General features: G+C 39.4%; 1 protein-coding gene across 1 annotated transcript in view; it reads right to left on the bottom strand.

Annotated features, from left to right (window-relative positions):
* il1rapl1b (interleukin 1 receptor accessory protein-like 1b) overlaps nucleotides 1-18,638 on the bottom strand; it is a 419,828-nt gene that overhangs the window by 239,657 nt on the left and 161,533 nt on the right. Inside the window, exon 3 of the mRNA XM_036563167.1 lies at nucleotides 13,139-13,418. Coding sequence (XP_036419060.1) covers nucleotides 13,139-13,418 — 280 coding nt within the window. The remainder of the gene's footprint in view (nucleotides 1-13,138; nucleotides 13,419-18,638) is intronic.

The following is an 18,638-nucleotide window of genomic DNA, read 5'->3' on the forward strand; positions in this document are numbered from 1 at the left end:
GAAGTGCACTGGTACTTCTAATAGGAATGCCACTGGCTGGAAGATCAGAAGCAGCAGGTTTACATGGAGAACAGGCTGTAATTCGTGTGAAATACATGCAGAAGGTTAAATGATGGGGGAGAAGCTCTATGTTTCTGCAATTTGCTGTGAAAAGGTCAAACTCATACAGCAGGGAGGCATTATCATCCAGAGGACTGCAGCCATGAAAGCACAGATAATACAGCTATGTGGACAGACATAATGTTATGCTTTTTTTGTGGGGAGGAGTGGGGTTCACCCAATTATCTCCCCAATATTAGTCATTGCTATTTGCCACCTGTTGTCTAAACCTCGTCTTCTGTAAGGTACCAGACAGATTAGGAGTGTGAAGGCATGTTGTCTTGGTCAGAATGAAACCTCACACATTAATAAGACAACAACTATCTTCTTCTTCCAACACATGTGAAGCTTGTACCTGCTCATGAATGGTCAGCACACTGCTATAGATGGACAGACGCAATCACTACCTTACCTACGGTACTTTACAGGCACTTTTTTCCCCTCAAAACACCAATAATGTAAATGTAATAATGTAATGTAAATAGATAGATAGATAGATAGATAGATAGATAGATAGACAGATAGATAGATAGATGATATAATTAAATTATTTAGCTGCAAAACGTGACTGCGATATGCCTTACAATATATTAACAAAGCACATGGTAAAAAATTGGTCAGCATTACTTTGATCTGGAACTGCGATTGCTTAAAGCAAAAGAATATTGCAGTCTTCTGTGATATTGGTAATGCAAACGCCAAGATTGCGATCACTATTAACAAGCAGTACAAATCCTGCTTCCCACCCTGAGAGCAGCAGAGACTCCTAGCCAAGACGACTGTGGCCGTGAACCTCTTGGCCACATGTGCTACTCAGGAGCCCATTATGATACTTTTTGACGAGTGGCCAAACCGCCACACCTGTGTGTGTGTGTGTGTGTGTGTGTGTGTGTGAACGTGCTTAATACGGAGATGTCTTTTGTTTGGAGAGATTAGGCTCATCTGCCTAACAATGCAGCTGATTGGGTTGCTTTGATCAAAGCAGTACTTTGGTAATGAGTTTAGCTAGCTGTGGGACTCCATCAATTACTGCAGGAAACCTCCTCATGTCTCTTCCTAATCAAAGCAGGGCCTCTCTTTCCTTCACACACACCACACACAGGATGAACTGTATTTGTGCATGTGTTAGTGGTGTAACAGTTCTGAACTAACACTAAAATTCACATTTTAGCAGCCTACAATTTGGCCCATGCATGTGATGTTCACAGCAATTTTTTTTGTCTCGAGACCAAGACCGAACTTGAGTACTACAACACTTGTGCAATTCTAGCAAAGTTTGGTGCTGAACTCTCCCCTATAATAACAGGCAGTGGGTCGATTCTTTGTGTCTAATCTCCTAATTGTTTTTTTTAATTGCTGTTTTATCTCTATTTCTTATGTGAGCTTTCATTTATTTTGTTTATATATTTTCTTTGTTAATTTAGTTTTGATTTGTTTTAATTGCTAAAATTTAATTTAATTATAACTTTTTAAATCCTTTGACTGCTCAACTACATTGTAAATGAGGGTCACCCTTAATGTACTTCTGAGCCAAAATAATTGTTCACTGATCATAAGTTTTAGTAAGTTTTATTTATATAGCCTTTTTATGGTTTCAGTTTCACAGCTTTTCAAATGTATTTATATGAATTTCCTTTATCTCCCTCTTCTTGCCCAATACAGCTATCTAAATGCTTTCCTATAGCAACAGCATGGCTTTCCATGTCATGCGAGTCTGTTTCGCTCGCCCATTCAACCCACATGCCTCCCCAGCCATAACAAATATGCCTCAGCATACATCACGCATGACCACCAACGCCCCCAACCCCCAGTCCATGCTGTGTGTGTGATGTGACAGGTGAGCTGGATCTATTGTGCACAGAGCCGCCCTAAGCGGAATGAGGGAGTGCCGACGGTGGCGTGCTTCTCTGTCACCTGCCTGAGAGATAGCCGTCAGGCTCTGCCGCGGCATACCCAATCCCTGCAAGCTCCCGCAGGGCTGCAAGCACCCCCAGCACCAAGCACGGAAAAGCCCGGAATGGAAGAGCATGCAGGGAATCCATAAATATCCAGCAAGTGCACGCACACTCACAGACGGCAGGAAAGATCCGTCACAGTCTTCCTCATTGTGACGGGAGTGAGGAAGAAAAAGGGAGGGGGAAAGTAAAGCTGCCCATCCATCCCAGCAGACAGGATGCTGCTTTACATTATCTAAACAGGTCGCCAGAGAAAACGTCAGTGAACATCTTGGACTTGTTTCGTAACCACTAGCTAGTATTTTGGTTAGTCAATAAAATTGGCTGATATCAATGTTCCTCATATTTATTGATATACAGTCGATAAAGCCTCAATAATGCTTGGAAGTTGCTTGCTATGTAATTTAATGAAAGCTCAAATATAAACAAATCATTCTTGAGTATTTGAATGGTTTCAAGCTTGTTCCAGGATACTGGGGGTAGCTGTTGGCGTGATGGCAAGAGAGGTGAGCCAGCAATCGGAAGGTTGCTATTTTGGATCCCAGAAATGACTGGGAATTCCAGGTTAGATATGACCAGCATGCTTTTGTGCGCATGGGCAAGACATTGAACCCCACTACCTCAGGTAACACAGCTCTGCTTGGTGATGCTGTTCTGCTCCCAAACTGAGCATTAAAAGTGATCAATTGTCATTGAAAAATAGATCAATTAAATGTATTTAATTTCCAGTTAAAATGGTCATTAACTACAAGTTTTTCATTTTTCAGTGTCACATGAATTTAAAATTACACAAAAGCCTCCAACATCAAGAATATCAAATTTACCAGTATGTAATTTGTCAACTTTTGTGCACCGTACAGCCACTCATTCATCTCTCCAATCTAAATACCATCATAGCTGTGTCCTCCCAAAAAAAGTTGTTCCAAAATCTCTCACTGACATTATGTTCCCCTTCAAAGAGACACTAGCATTCACACAAGCAAGTACCTAAATACACCTTAGCTACCTTGCAAATTTCTGTGCTTTGTGTGGTTTTTGACAAAAATTAGATTTAATTTAAAGGAAAAGTCAAAGGAAAATAAGTGAAAAAAACAGGAGTTTCCAAAAATGGAGTTTTTTTTTTTTTCAAAGATGTAGACAAAAATGGGTTAGGAGAAAAGCATGCTCAACCCCTGCTTTAGATCTGATCCACAGGTGTTTCTGCCCATCTGGGAAAATAAATAACTGAAAGGTCTCTGACTTTTGCAAAGTACTGTATAACTTAACGTATATGAATCACCAGGTGCTCCTCCTTATTACAGGAATACAGGCAGAACTTAAGCTTGATAATAATGGTTACCACATTAAAAACATAAATGTAAAATGCATCCAAACCTAACCTTTGCTGTTAGTATAACATATATTACCATACAATTTGAAGAAAATATAAGACAATATAAATATTATTTATAATTTCTGGAATTATTCTATTATTTAGATCATTTGGAAGCCTCTGACCAATCAAGCTATTCTTATAGAGGTGATAGAGGTGGACCTCTATAGTGCTTTACAGATCTTTTTTTTTTTTGGTGACATTTGTGGCATAACCCATGTGAACAATTTTACTTTGCAGTGGAGAAACAAATCATAACAGCTATCAAGGTTATAGAACATTTATTACTCCGATAAGCATTAAAACCATGGCATTTGACTGCTGCTCATGTTTCACATGATTACCTGTTAGTCATAAACATCAAACTTTCGCGGGCATGCGCACAAGGATTAATCAGAGCTTGAGTACCTAAACCTGGGTAAATGAAGAACGTTGCAAAGTGCCATCGTAAAATGAGTTAACTGTGGCTGCATTTGTTTTGTGAAGCTGAAACTTGGTCAGAAACGAGCTCTGTCAGACAGAACCTTGGTGAGATTCTGTTGTTTATTTGAATTTCAGAAGTTTGACATTTACGAACACATTTTACAATTCACACTCAAGCATGGACCACTTGAGTCAATAAACATGGTTTAACTAAAACATTTGGAGTTTTCTGACCGTCTAAAATGATATTAGCTGACATTACTAGTTGAATTTTTAGCGACTATGGTCCTGTGTTTGAAATTGTCATAATGCTGATTTAAACACTAATGATAAACAGGCAACTGTCTTTCTCACTAGAATAAACAAGAAAATCAAAAACTCCAGTAACAAAGACACAACAGGTGGTCAGGTGGCTTCATTATGTTACATTATGGGAGATACATATTTCAGTGCTATGCACTTTGTCATGAGCTGCCATGGAAGATTAGCTCAAGAGTTAAAGCATGACTAACGTACCGCGTGAGTAAAGCTCTTGTTGGGTCAGTAGAAACTTATTCTGCTGTCATCCTGATGGCCTCTCTCAGAGAACTCAAAGACAAACACTGTCACCGGTGATTATTTTGCACATTAGCTGACATATGGAATAAAAGGGGCTCGGCAACAAATTCATCAGATTTGAGACAGCGGCTCCATTCCTGCCAAAAAAAAATTCCTTTTCACACTCATGTCATCTCTGAGCTGGCTTTACTCCATGATAAGGTACAACAGCTGAGCTTTTCAGAACTTGGAGACAAAAGCTCCTTCATCATTGCAGGAGTTGTTCAGGGTCCTTTGAAAATTTTTCACTCTGGGCTCATACCAACTGGTCTCATTTGAACTGTCGTCGTTATTTGGGAGGCGGAGAGCAGGCAAGAATACATTTAGCTCAGGCTGGCTTCATTTGCTTCACATGCAGGGGAGGTGTCATCATCTCCTGTACATCAGCAGATGTCTGTCACTCGGTTAAAAGAGTCTAAATTCAAACTGCTCTGTATTCCTCAGAGATGTGCAGTTTACAGTTTTACTGATGCATACACCTTTACAGCACCTATACCACAGCTCATCACTTTCCTTCATTCTCTGAATCTCTTGCTCTCTCTCTCTCTCTCTCTCTCTCACACACAAACACACACATGCATGCACACAGACAGGAGATAAGACTGATTTCACACACAGTTTAGAGGCACATAATGTCTGTGTGTGTCAGAAGGAAGTGCATCTCCAGGGAGCAGATTGGTGGGATGTGTTTGTACACACAATGCTGACCTGTGGCCCTAACTCTGTATGTCCCACAGCACCCCCTCCATGTCTGTTTGTGTGTTAGTGTGCTTTATGGCTTTATATCACTTACTCAACAGTTGTAGCTGTGCTATTAAATGGCCCATATTGTACGAAACTACATTTTTTTCACCTTTTTGAGTTTTGAGTTAAATAGAGTACATAAGCATTGTTTCGAAATGTACCATTAACTCCCCAGGCCATACAGTGTATAGATCATAAAAACAGCCTGTATTCATTTTAATTTTTACTAGTACTTGGTAGAACCACCTATTGCACTGTTTTAGAGTGAATTTTCACCCATTCTTATTGACAGATTTGTTCCAGGTTGCTTGGGTTGGTTGGATGACGCAAATTTTCAAATAATGCCACAGATTCTTAGCTTAACTGTAGAATATTCACATTTGTGTTGTTCAACCACTTGTGTTGCTTTGGCCTTGTGCTTGGAATCATTGGCCTGCTGAAAGGTGCAGTTTCTCCTAAGCTCTTGTTTTTAAGCAGACGAAGAAGGTTGTCTTGCAATATCTCCCTACATTTTGTTTCACTGTTAGCATGGCATTTGTTGAGGAAAGGGCAATGCTAGCTTTGTGTTTTGAATTTTGGCCAAAAAGCTCCATTTTTGTCTCATCTGACCACAATGCCTTGTCCCACATTTTACCTGGGTCACTCTGGTGATTCTGGCAAATTCCAGATGTGCGTTGATGTGTTTTTTCTTCAATAATGGCTTCATTCTAGCTACCTTCCCATACAGGTCAGTCGTTGCAGAGCTCTTGATACTGTTGACTGGTACACCTTGACCCTTGTCTCAACCACTGAACTCTGATCTCCTTCAAAGTGACCTCTTTGCTCACAAGTCCCCTTTTTACTTTTTTTGGGACTTTTGATGGACGGCCTTGTCTAGGGAGTGCCAGGCTGGTATAATGCAGCTTCTGTTTCCTCACAATTGATCCAACAGTGCTCACTGGGATATCCAAACACTTGGGTATTATTTTGTAGCCTTTTCCTATATTTTCTTATACCAAGTCTATAACTTTATTTCTAATTTGTTTAGAAAGATTGGTCTTCACTTTTATAGCTTCCCTTCAGATCCACAATCTGACCAATGGTACTTTGGTCACCCATTGATGTTGAAGTTACAAGGAGTGTTTAGATCCCTGAATGCAGATTGTGAGAAAATGCCACCGACCTCTAAGCCTGAACTTGGAGGTGTATAAAATATTCCTGTTGATTTTTTTTTTTAAACACTGAAAGCAAGTATCCAGAATAGAAATTGTAAAAAAATCAAAGAATCTACACAATAAATACTCTGACTTTTGCATAGTGTTGTACATAATGTAGGATAAGGGACCTTCAAAGGTAGGTATAGTTTGGAGGTGGGGATGGTTGTCTTGGGAGGGTGGAGCCTCCTCAGCACAATTGCACTGTCTAAATGATTTATTTCTCTTATGCAAAACTGCATACTTTACATACAAGCACAAAACACTACACATACTTCCACACACAGAATCCACCTGTACACACACACACACACACACAAGGAATATATATATATATATATATATATATATATATATATATATATATATATATATATATATATATCTTCAAGGTAAACAAAAAATTCAGGTGCTGTCCTCCACAACCACATTCAAGGACATTAAACAGACAAACCGTTTCTCAGAAGGACACCACAACCTAACCACTTTCCTCTTCACTCTCTTAATCTGTAATATTTCTACAATTCATGTGCAAAATAAGTCTTAAAATCCAGAATTACACACTCACCTACTGTAGAGAATATATGCCCCAAAACAGCAACAGAACAAGCGTGAGGCTATTATTGCTGGGACTCCTTTTGCTGATGCCAAACCATGGTGAATCACGTATAAAGCTGTACATTCTAATCTCTCTGCCTCCTAAATGAGTACTCCCCTCCTTTTGTTTTGCCTATTGTGCCCGGAGCCTAATCCAAATTCAATATGTTAACACCCTACCGGTGACTGATGCAGAGGGAGGCCGATGGCGTCAGTGTCGATGGCCTCAAATCAGCTACATTTAGATAACATCACATAGCTTATATTATTGTCCAGTGTATTTCCATATGCCTATGCTTTGGTGGCTGATGTGCAAGTAGATTTCACAGGAGGCAAGCCAATTAATGAGAAAAACAATTTTAGCTGGGGGGGGCATGAAATTCAGTTTGAAATTTCCAATGTTGGTCTCAATAAGAAAGTAAGCTTTTGTATGATGATTTAAACATAATACATTAAATGTATTCATGGACTGGTATGAATTTATGCAATTCTAAACAAAAGCTAAATATAGTCTGTATTCCAACAGTTTTCCTTAATCAAAGCTAATCTGAATGGCGTTTACGTTGGAAAACTACAGCCTGAGATGTGACAATGACTCAAGTTAGCGAGAAGAAATGAAAATTTCTCTGCTTTATGTTTTTTATGATTTTTTCGGTTAGGATCAAAGCACATTTTAGCTCAGACTGAAGGTTAACTTAGCAAGGGGACGAAGCGTATAATATTAAATTTCGTTCCTCACCCTGTGAGGAAGAGAGAGAGGGAGAGAGAGAGAGAGTCCTCTAAAATCAGCCTTCCCTTTAATGAAGAGGCCTAATGAGCCTTTCAGAAGAAGACGCCCTTTACCTCAGAGGTTAATAAGTTATTACCATATAATTATGCACACATATAATATATGATTTCCTCATTTTTACTGCCACTGACGGGACTCCACAGCCAAGCAGCAGAAATTCAGTGTGGCGGGCCAGTGAAAGTTTAGTTGAGTTGAAAGAACCTCAGTTATCCCTCTATCTCCTCAAATCAGCCCACAGCTTAGCGCACAGAGTGTGCCAGCCTTCAGTGCTGACTAACTCTGGTCTATTTTTATTTGTCTTATATTCATCCAAGGATTCAGTTCGAATAGCCAAGCGGTTGTGATTAATAGGAGCTTCTCTAAAAATAAAAGATCAGAATGGTTCTTTGGATGATCACTCAATACTAAACATGTGGATACATTGAAAAAATACATCATTGGCACCTACACAGAGAGCAGATAAAACTGCAAGACCAGGAAGCGTACTATGAAATCCAGAACAGCAGCTTAGGATTTGAACTTACCCATCCATTACCAAGTTATACTAACCCAATGGCACCTTAGCTTTTAGAGGTTTATTCAGTAAGCTCATGAGAGAACTCCCTCTCCCTCTTTCTCTCTACTTCGCTCTTTCTTAATCCTCTGGGTAGATCACAACCATCCTCTTTTGCTTATCATAGCTCAAATGGGCACAGCGTTATAGCACTGAAAAAGCAAGTCTGTATGTGCACAAGAACCATCACATTTGACTAGTTGCCCCATTCGTGCTTTACAGCACAGAAAAAATAGCCCTTTTCCCTTTTTTCCTTCTGTCACTGCCCATTGTTCCCCCAGCCCTCAGAACGGTGCCAAAGCTTTCCTCGAGCTGGAGAGAAACAGAGGGACACAGGCAAAAATGCAGAATGGGATTATTCCTTGCAATTCTGGTTGAGTAAGTGTTGGTCCTAATTAGCCTAAGCATTTGTGACTAGCTAAAAAGCAACACACTCATCCAAATCAAATCCCTTCGCCCCACTTTCAGTCCGATTACACAATAACTGGGCCCAGAATGATTACGCCAGGCCCATGGCAGCTCATGAAGAGAGGGACAGAGAGAGGTGTGAGTTTGTTTCTGACTTGAGTAGATGAGTAATAGATGCAAGTGAGTCATACCTGGAAAAACTGATACACACAAATAGGCTCAGGACACACACACATGATCACAAAATCTCTCTCACACATATATAATGGCAAAGAGGCAATAGTCATTTAATGTTTTTTTTTGGCATTTTAGCTTTTTTCTTGACTGTCAACATGACCGTCCTTTGTATGTTCACAGGGACTTGCAAATTACTATTGGTCAGAAGATGCATTGCGTACATTTAATCTATTGAAAATGATGTGAGTGGCATTTCTATCATTACTTTCTCCCCCATTTTTGGATACAGAATTTCTGTAATTAAAACTGAAAATATCTATCTGAGCTGCAAAATGACCACATCACTTTCACTGATAACTGCTTGCTGGAGGGGATACTGGGAGGCGGACTGAAGAGATATAGGCACACTGCTGGGCTCGGACTTCAAGGATAAAAGCTGAGCGATTATATCCTGCTGATTTTAACTAAAGATCTATATACGCAATGTTTAGTGCTCCCTATGAGCACCAACTCTAAAAGGGCATCTTCTCTCTCACCTGGGGGAGGGGGGGGTGTCGACTATGAATGTTCTGATGTTGGTGCCAACAAACAGTAAGCTTTAATTCAGTGGTGGACAATTAGTATTACAGTTAAGTTAATGCTGGACATTGTAACATTTTTTGAAATTACAACAGTTTTCTAAATTAAACATAGACTTTTGATTTTCATAAAAGACATGTTTCAAGTGAAGCTTATAACAGACATTATGACATATCTTTTACCTTGTATGTAGGAGTTTTACACTGACTCTTTAAGTAAAGCCATGGCATTAAGCTGTTTTCCATTACAACTGACTGAAAACCGGCAGTTAAGCTACAGTTTGTATTCAGAGTCAGTGTCTAGAACTTTATATTGGTATCATATGTTTTGTTTTGTCTTGTCTCTGTGTATGTTTCCCTGCTGGCTGGCTCAGAGATGCTACACCCAAGCTATGTGGCTTCCCAAGCCAGCCAATAACGACAAGCTACACACAGTTATGAGACCTTCAGAGCTGAGAGAGACCTTCTCCCATGGCTAATGACTTTTTTGAGGCCAGCTAAGTGACTCTTTTGTTCAACTCTTGGCCTAACCTTAGAGTTTACTTTGCTGTATCTACCTAGATTCCGCAGAGAAAACATATATATATATATATATATATATATATATATATATATGTACAGGGTGTCCCAAAAAAAATTACATTTCGTAGTCTAATAACATACCCAATTCTCCCTCAAATGATCTCAAATTTTAACAAGATGTGTAAAAACTAACCAAGTTTAATTTTTAATGTTTTTTTTTTTCTTCAGGTTGAAGAATGGCGTTCACTAGAAATGAAAAGGCATTTTGTGTGTTAGAATATGCTCGAACACAGTCAAACAAGAGTGTGCAAGAAAATTCAATAAAAATGCACAAACTTCACAAAGCTTCACAAATGTAATATCTTCCGATACTGGTGGTCATCCAGATCCCTTTGCCCTGCACAGACATGTCCCATGTCCAAATCTGCCTTCCAGTTTGTGCATTTTTAAGAAAATTCAATAAAAATGCACGAACTGGAAAGCAGATTTGGACATGGCACATGTCTGTACAGGGCAAAGGGATCTGGACGACCACCAGCATCTGAAGATATTACATTTGTGAAGCTTTGTGAAATCGGTTATAAAATCTACATCTCTCCGAATTTCTTGTTCGAATTTTGATAAATAAGTCTTGTATTGTTCAACATGAGGCCTATTTAATTTTGTTTGCCTAGGACATGTAGTTACTCAGTTGTCAAATGATGTCAATTTTTTTGGGACGCCCTGTATATATATATATATATATATTATTTTAGTTCCCAGAAATCATTAGGCTTTGGTGGTTACCGACTGAATTTATTCATGCACTTATACAGATATTTACATAATTCTAAACAAATTCTCAAAAAGGCTTTGTTCTGACAGTTTTCCTTTATCAAAGCTAATCTGAAAGACATATACTCTAGGAAACTACAGCCTCTGATGTGACAATGGTTTGAGTTAGTGAGAATAAATGAAAATTTTTCTGCTCTATGATTTCTGTAATTTTTTGACTAGGATCAAAGCACATTTGAATGCTCCCTATGTGCAGTTGTTCTAAGAGAGCAGCTCCTCTCTTACCTGGCTCTCAGAGAGTATTCACACTCTTGTTCTCTTTATTCTACAATTGAAGGAGTAGGATAATGGAGAGGTTTTTAACTACTTTTTTTATGCTGTCTCTTTCCCGCTTTCTCTCTCTCTCTCTCTCTCTCTCTCTCTCTCTCTCTCTCACACACACACACACACACACAAACACACACAATCCCACATCCTTAATGCACAAATATCTTATGTATGCATTCAAAAACACCAAACATGAGTCCTGAGTTATGCATCTGCCAATGGTCCTTAATGCCTTATAGTTCCCCAGAGATGAATGAAGAATTAATTTAGCATGTTAAGTAAGGCAGTGGCCATGATGGGGCAGAGGACGACTGTAGCGGCTCCTCTGCCCAACCCTCCTCTAGCTACAGAATGGAGGAACTCATTAGAAATGGGCATGGGAGGACTTTAAAGGACCATGATTTATGAGAGACTGTTCCAGTAACCCTCCCTCCTTAGCACAGCACTCAGTGAACAACAGCCATATAGAGAAAGAAAGACAGAAAGAGAAAGGGCCAACAAACAACCTTCCCGCAGCCAATGGATTACACAGTAAATGCACATCAAAACAGGCAGATACAAGAGCACTGCTATCTTTACAATAACGCTCTAGTACTCTGTCTTGCAAAGGGCCATTATAAAGCTCCCATTAGCAACTAACTCAGTCTGCTGACCTTTCCTTCATACTGTAAAGCTCTTGACACCATCCTGTCACAACTACACACAACAACCACCAACCAGTCAAACAATAAGTATCAACAATTATAAGTAAACACTCATTTATCTCATTAAAAACTGTGGACATTTTGAGACATATATTCTACCCTTCTACATAACTTTCATATTATTTTCAAAGTAGTTACTGCATAGCTTGTAGTATTTGCTGAATAATAACCCTGGATAGTGTGAGATTAAGCTAAGTTTAAAATGTATGGTCATGAGATGCATAAGGTCATTTGGAAAAGAAAAAACTGCTCAAGTCTTTTACCTTTTAATGTTCAGGCAAAAGTAGCTAATTCTACCTTTTGATCTACTCTTTGTGATTTCTCAATGTGATTTCCACATTTATTCTAAGATGCAAAGAACAGGATCTAACAGCTGAAAATGTGTAGATTTAAAACAAACCATTTTGAGCATGAAATCAAAAGCATAGGGACATACTTCATATTTAAGTTGCTTTTTATTGTTACTCTTTCAAGAGAAATCAGTAATAATCATTTAGTGTTTTAATGTGTGTACATGCTTGCTTAGAAACTACTGCAGTACATACAACAATAAAAACAGCATGGTGCTTCTTTTATGTAAGTGTTGCCCTGATATTGATATCGTATCAGTGTTGGCCCTGATAATGGCTGTTAAATACAGTATGGTTATCAATATTATCAATAACAATAACAATACTGATAACATGAAGAAATTTCTATGGCACGTGCGCTACTGAGTGATCCTTGCATGCACGTCAGTAGATGGAGCTTAACTGAAGCAAGGAATGGTGGTGTGGGGATTATGTTTTACTACTATACCATTAAGACAAGGAGTAAAAAAATGCTGTTAGTATTTTTTTTTTTTTGGGAACTCCAGTTCCCTTTGCACTGTGTTAAAATTTCATGATAAACGGAACTATAAAAACAGTCCAAAATTACTTGGAATAAATCTTGTTGCATTAACTTCTATTACAAATTAGAAATGTTTCTTTTTTTCTCCTGTAAAGTTATCATTTTGGAGACACAAAGTTTTGTTCTGACAGCAACAAAAATATGGTATGGTATTCTACGGTACAAATTCCAGGATTTCTAAGCATATATCAAATCGTTTAGATAAAGCATTGGTACTAGCATGTACTTCAGGATCAGGTAAAATTTCTGTGCATTTCTATTTTATATAGCACACAGAAAACATTTCCACTTCCGCTGATACATTTTACTATGCCCAGCATGCACACATTCCAAGCACTCGGGGCAGATTTCAATGAACTAAAGCGGACAAATCTCTATTTGATAATACTTTATAATTTTATTTTAATGAAAGATGGACGTTCCTGGCTTCTTACCGTAACACACAGGAGTAGTGGCCGACATCCTGTAATTCGGCTGGTCGAAACCAAATGGAATCCTCCTCCTTGCTCATCCTGATTCCGTCAAAGGAGATGGGCTCCTCGAAGTCCCCGTGCCCGGCGCTCTTATACCACATGAGGCTGAGGCCCGCGCTCTGGGCGTGGGTGTAGTTGGCGCGAATATATCCGTAAAACAATGCACACTTAATCCTCACTGGCTCCCCAAGAAGCACTTTGTATTTCAAGTAGTCCACTGACCAGTCCGTGCAGCCGTCCACTGTTAATAAGAGAGACAGAAGCATGTCAGTGTTGTGAAGTAGTAACAACACCATAACAACACATCAGAGGATACAAATATTTTTAATATTACTTTTCAAAATTAAATGTTTAACTTAAAAAACTTAAGCTTCATTAATATGAACCAATATCTGGAGGACATTTATTGTTACAGGGAATAAAGTGATTTGTTTTTAATTAGTTTCCTAGGTAAGATCTTACACAAAAACACCTAAAATTTAGATTTTAACAGAATAAAAATTGTTAAGTAACATATGACAAATACAGTCTGGGGTAGATTCACTTATTCAGTGTTAACATTTGGAGTACAACAGCAGATCAGCAAGATGGAGAGGCAGGCAGCGGAGACTAACAGGCTCATTATATTGTGTGTGTGCGCGTGTGTGCGAGTGTACGTGCATGCTGCCTGCAGCTGTGTGTGGATGGATAGCAGTTGACTGAGCACCCAGCAGAGGCTGAGCAACGGCACCAGCTGTGACCCAATACAAGCCAGAGAGAGAGATAGAGAGAGACAGAGACAGAGAGAAAGATAGAGACAGAAAGCAAGACAGAGAGAGAGACAACATGGAAGAGAAAGCTTTGCAGAAAGAAGAGTGAGTGAGAGTGAGTGTAAGGAAGCATGGGAGAATAGACAGACATACAACCTGACAGAGGGAAAGAAACTGAGAGTCTGGGGGGGATGACAAACACAGACAGTAAAAATGTGAGTAGAAGACAAAGTAGTAAATGGACAGTTTGTAGTCCCAGTTCCAAACACAGTGGGCAGACAGTGGCTCACAAACCACAACCCCACCAGACTCCAGAGGACGAAGTATTTGCAGAGGCCACAGCTCTGCTTTAAGGTCTGATTGGTGTATCAGTCTATGAACTATTTCAAACTACACTGCTCTATTCTTTTTTCTGAACACAAGTCCACACAAGCACACTCTACATGCTAGACTTGTGGTGATTTGTGGTAGTATTGTGAATTGCTGACAGCTTCTAGCGATGTGCACGGGCACTTGGGTAACCATTCCAGGGCCAGTATTTAAATATTGAAATTCAAATACTGAATATATGAAATATTCTGGTATTTGTTATGTTATGGAAAGTCAGGGAGAAATATACAGACTGACAATGCAAGGAATTGCCATTAGGTTTTAAAATGACTTGCTCATGTTTAAGTTTATTATACGTGGCTCCAATGAGACATAAACACTAACATTGGTAACCATTAAACATTAGACTGGCTTAAAGTTTGACCAAAAAAAAAAATGTCTTGTAAATCACATTTGCCTCATTATGTTTTATTCCATTTTGTTGTCTACATCCTATACGAGCCCTAATATGACATATAAGAAAATAAAACAACATTTTATAGTGGTTGTGCCTCAAAACAGACCAAAGTCATGCTGTAGCTATCCATGAACAGAATGTGTTATGAACTTAAATGATAAAATAACTAGGCCTTAAATGATTAGGCCTAATAGCCTAACAACAATAACAGTCTACAACAACAGAAGCTTATACGCAACCTTAGTGCAGTAAGCTTTACCTTATGTTATCATGTTAACAGTAGGTGATTTATATGGTGCTGAAGTGTGGTTTATTAAACCTAGAGCACTAACAACCAAAATATACCAAAAGCTACATGTTCCTGGGCAGAAGCACAAGCATGTTTATTTTCTCTCGTGGCATTACCATGTTACCTGCTGCCTGGCCCCATGATACAACTGTCAATGTGGTTAAGGGGCAATCATCAATGCGGCTAAGAGCATAATCAGACAATGCTGTATTTCACACAATCACAAGCTTCTACCTACTACACGCAGGCCACAGCAAAAATATGTAGATACTGTGCTGAACACTGTTTTGCTAATTTTCTAATTGAAAATAAGTAAAGATACCCTATAGAGAACACACTTCTACACAATTTAACACACAATTGCTGTTTATTTGCTGAATTTAAAATAATGGGGGAAGAAAAAATTAATATGAAAAAAGGCCTGTGTGAAAGTTATAGCAGAGTTGGTTCCCTATAGAATTCAAACTTCCCTTATAGAATTCAAACTTTTGCCTATGGCTGTATTTAAAATACAAACAGACACACAATAAGGTAAAAAGAGGCATACAGACAATGGTCAGACAAAGGGGCAGACAGACAAACTCCTGCTGTTTCCACCATCAGCTTTTTTGGAGATAGGTAAAGCCTGTCACATGTACATCCTCAGTGTCAATCAGCCATGAACGAAGGCCTATTCATTTGCTCCTGTGCTCCCTGCTGGTCAGCATCGACGCTCACCAGCAGCTGCACTGCCTAATGACGGTGATGATCGTAATCGCACCCTTTCAGGTCCTTACGCTCGGGTCATCTTGTGTCCCTTTCGGTCCAACCCCCCGCTCTGCCTCTTCCATTATCTCTCGTTCTCCCTCTTTTCCTCCCCTCCCATCCCATCCCTCGCTCCACTCCCCGCTGGAACAGCTGGTGAGGCCAGCTGCCGAGAGCTCAACAGGCTCGGCTAATTGTGTCTCCGTGAATGTTTTATTTACAAAAGAAACATCTCAGCAGCTAATTAACAGAAGGGAAAGCATGTCCCATTATTCATCTCTGCTACTTTCAGTACAGTCAATCACACCAATTTAATTTATATATTTAGTTATTTTCCTTTTTTTACATTTTCCATTTTAATTGTAGCAGGGGGCTTTCAGAGGGATGCGCTCAGAGAATAGAGTGCTGGGAGGCCTCAGGGTCAAGTGCTCTTTGAGCAAACACTCACCATTCTGCTACAAGCCCATGTCTTTATGCAATGAGTGAATCGGATACAGGATCATCATGCACTATCAGGGGCTATACGTGAAAGAAAGCAGCCAGGACAATTACGGCATGGGCGCGCTTTCATTTGGCCATGAACAGGAATAACAATATCCTCTGCAAAGGCGTTTTATTAAAACCAGCCAACCAGAATCAGCAAAGAGTGCAGAGCATGGAGGAATTCCCTTATTGCCTTTGAATTAGCTTAAATCCGTCAAACCCCAGAAATCTCTATCCCACTGTTGATCTGCGAATGGAAATGAAAAAATAGATAAATATATAAATAAATAGAGAGAGATGTGAGGATATAGGCAATGTATCTGGGTGCGGGAGTGACAATTTTGAATATAAAAGGGGCAGAAAAAAAGCTTACTATAAGTGCTACATGTCTCCAGTGCCATGGCAACGGGGGAGGGGCGCGTGACTAGTTGCTGTGGCAATGTGGTGTGGCAGGGGTGGGCGGAGCTAAACCTTGCTAATCAAGCTCCAGCTAATTAAGACTCGTTCTGTGTGGTAATAACTCCGAGGCGTCGTGGCAGTCTGTAACTAAAACAAGCAATTGCTCAGACGGATAAAGCGTAATTATCTCCCTTAATTATCGCCACTGTCTTCTCTATCTGCATGAGCAAGACGCCCACAACTGCAAACTTCATGTGCATGTCTCTGCTCATAAACTTCTAACATCATCACATCATAAACTTATCACAGCAGGCACACTAATGAGAGATTATCAAATAATGGTGTGCCAGTGCTGATGAAATAGGGGTTGCGTGAAGGTCCTGGAGTGTCCGATGCCCTTCTGACAGCACAACTGACTTTCAGGATTACGACTAGCTCTCTGCTCCAATCTGCCTCAACATCTCAGTCTTTCATTTGGTTTTTTGTCTCTGTCTTTTGTCCCTCCATCCGCTGAAATTGCAGTGGTAAAGGTGAGGCCATGTGCTGGCTGTCCACTCTGAAGGAGAGTCATTAGGCCTTGGTGTAGCTCAGATAAAACAGCTCTAAAAAAGATTATGCTGTGCATTAATGTGTTTTTGTGCAAAGACCTTGAGAGTTTGCCGTGAAAATAAAATCACTTTGAACATACCAGTTATCGAGTGGTGTGAGTGTGTTTTGTTTCAGTTCAATTTAAAGTTTAGCTTTAATTTCAATAGAGTAGAGCTGTTTTGGGTTTGTTATATATGTGCGTCAAGCATCAAAAGTTTTAGGGGGGTGAATGAGCAAAAAGGCTTCCTTCAGATAGTTTTGGAGCAGAGGTTTGAAATTACAGCACAGATCTGATTGCGTTTGGCTGCTAGTTTTGAGTCCATTTAATGTGAAGAATCAAAGCTGTAAAAACATCCTGCGGGCAACCCATTGATTTTTCATTTTAGATCTGGGATGTTGAAAATGTCAGCAGTTTAATTGAGTAGTTAAAGCTCAGAGAGAGAAAAGAGAGAGTGAGGGAAACAGCGAGAGAGTGAGAAAGAATGAGGGAGAGGGCAGAGAGACAGAGACACAGAGAGACAGAAGAGAAAGTGAGGGGGAAAGAATATAAAACATGCAAAGGAAGAGGGGTTGTTCAGTTCAGAATATAAATATTTAGTCCCAAGAAAATGGATTCAATTAGAGAATTTTCATGAGGATATTTTCAACATAGTTACACAGGCTGAGATTACAAAGTTCTTTTTTTCCCTTCCCTTCTGCTCATAATTTTTACTGATGCTCAAATCTCTTATTATGAGTGAGCAAGCCATTTGGGTTATCATTCATTACACATCCATTTTAGTGCCAGAGAAAACTGTATAATCTTGCTGGCAGCACACAAACACATAGCCAAGCTTGATTAAACCCAATTAACATTTTCCTCCCAACATGAATTCTGGAGTGTTCTGCCATGTAGGGAGGCGTGGCCATGTTGCCTGCTTATGCAGAGATATGCACTGTGGATGCTCAGATTGGAGAAAGAACATTGCTGCAGTAGTCCCTGGCAATGGATGATAAGTATGGGCTGATTAATGCTTGCCTTTTCTGCTGATCTGAGACCAGTTTACTGTTCCCTTGGTGGAGAACAGGATTTAGACAACACAAACTGGTCCTATTAGGGGTGGGTGATACAATCTAATCATTTTGCTGATTTTTTAAGTGAAAATAAGTTGACATGCCCTCTACAGGAAACAAACTTAAATATGGCATTTATCTGCAAATTGTAAGGTAAATTTTCTATTCATTTACTGAGCTGATAGTAAAAAACAACAAAAAAAAAACATAAGTTATAAGTTACTGTACATTAAATGTGCAGAAGAGTGTTCTCTGTAGAGAATGAGTACTTATTTTCTCTTAGAAAATCAACATACCAATATGACTGGGGTGCCCAAACTTTTGCACAAACTGTAAGATTTACAATATCAAGATCTACCCAAAAAGCAT

Source organism: Colossoma macropomum, unplaced genomic scaffold (assembly GCF_904425465.1).
Source record: "Colossoma macropomum unplaced genomic scaffold, Colossoma_macropomum, whole genome shotgun sequence".
Taxonomy (NCBI): Eukaryota; Metazoa; Chordata; class Actinopteri; order Characiformes; family Serrasalmidae; genus Colossoma; species Colossoma macropomum.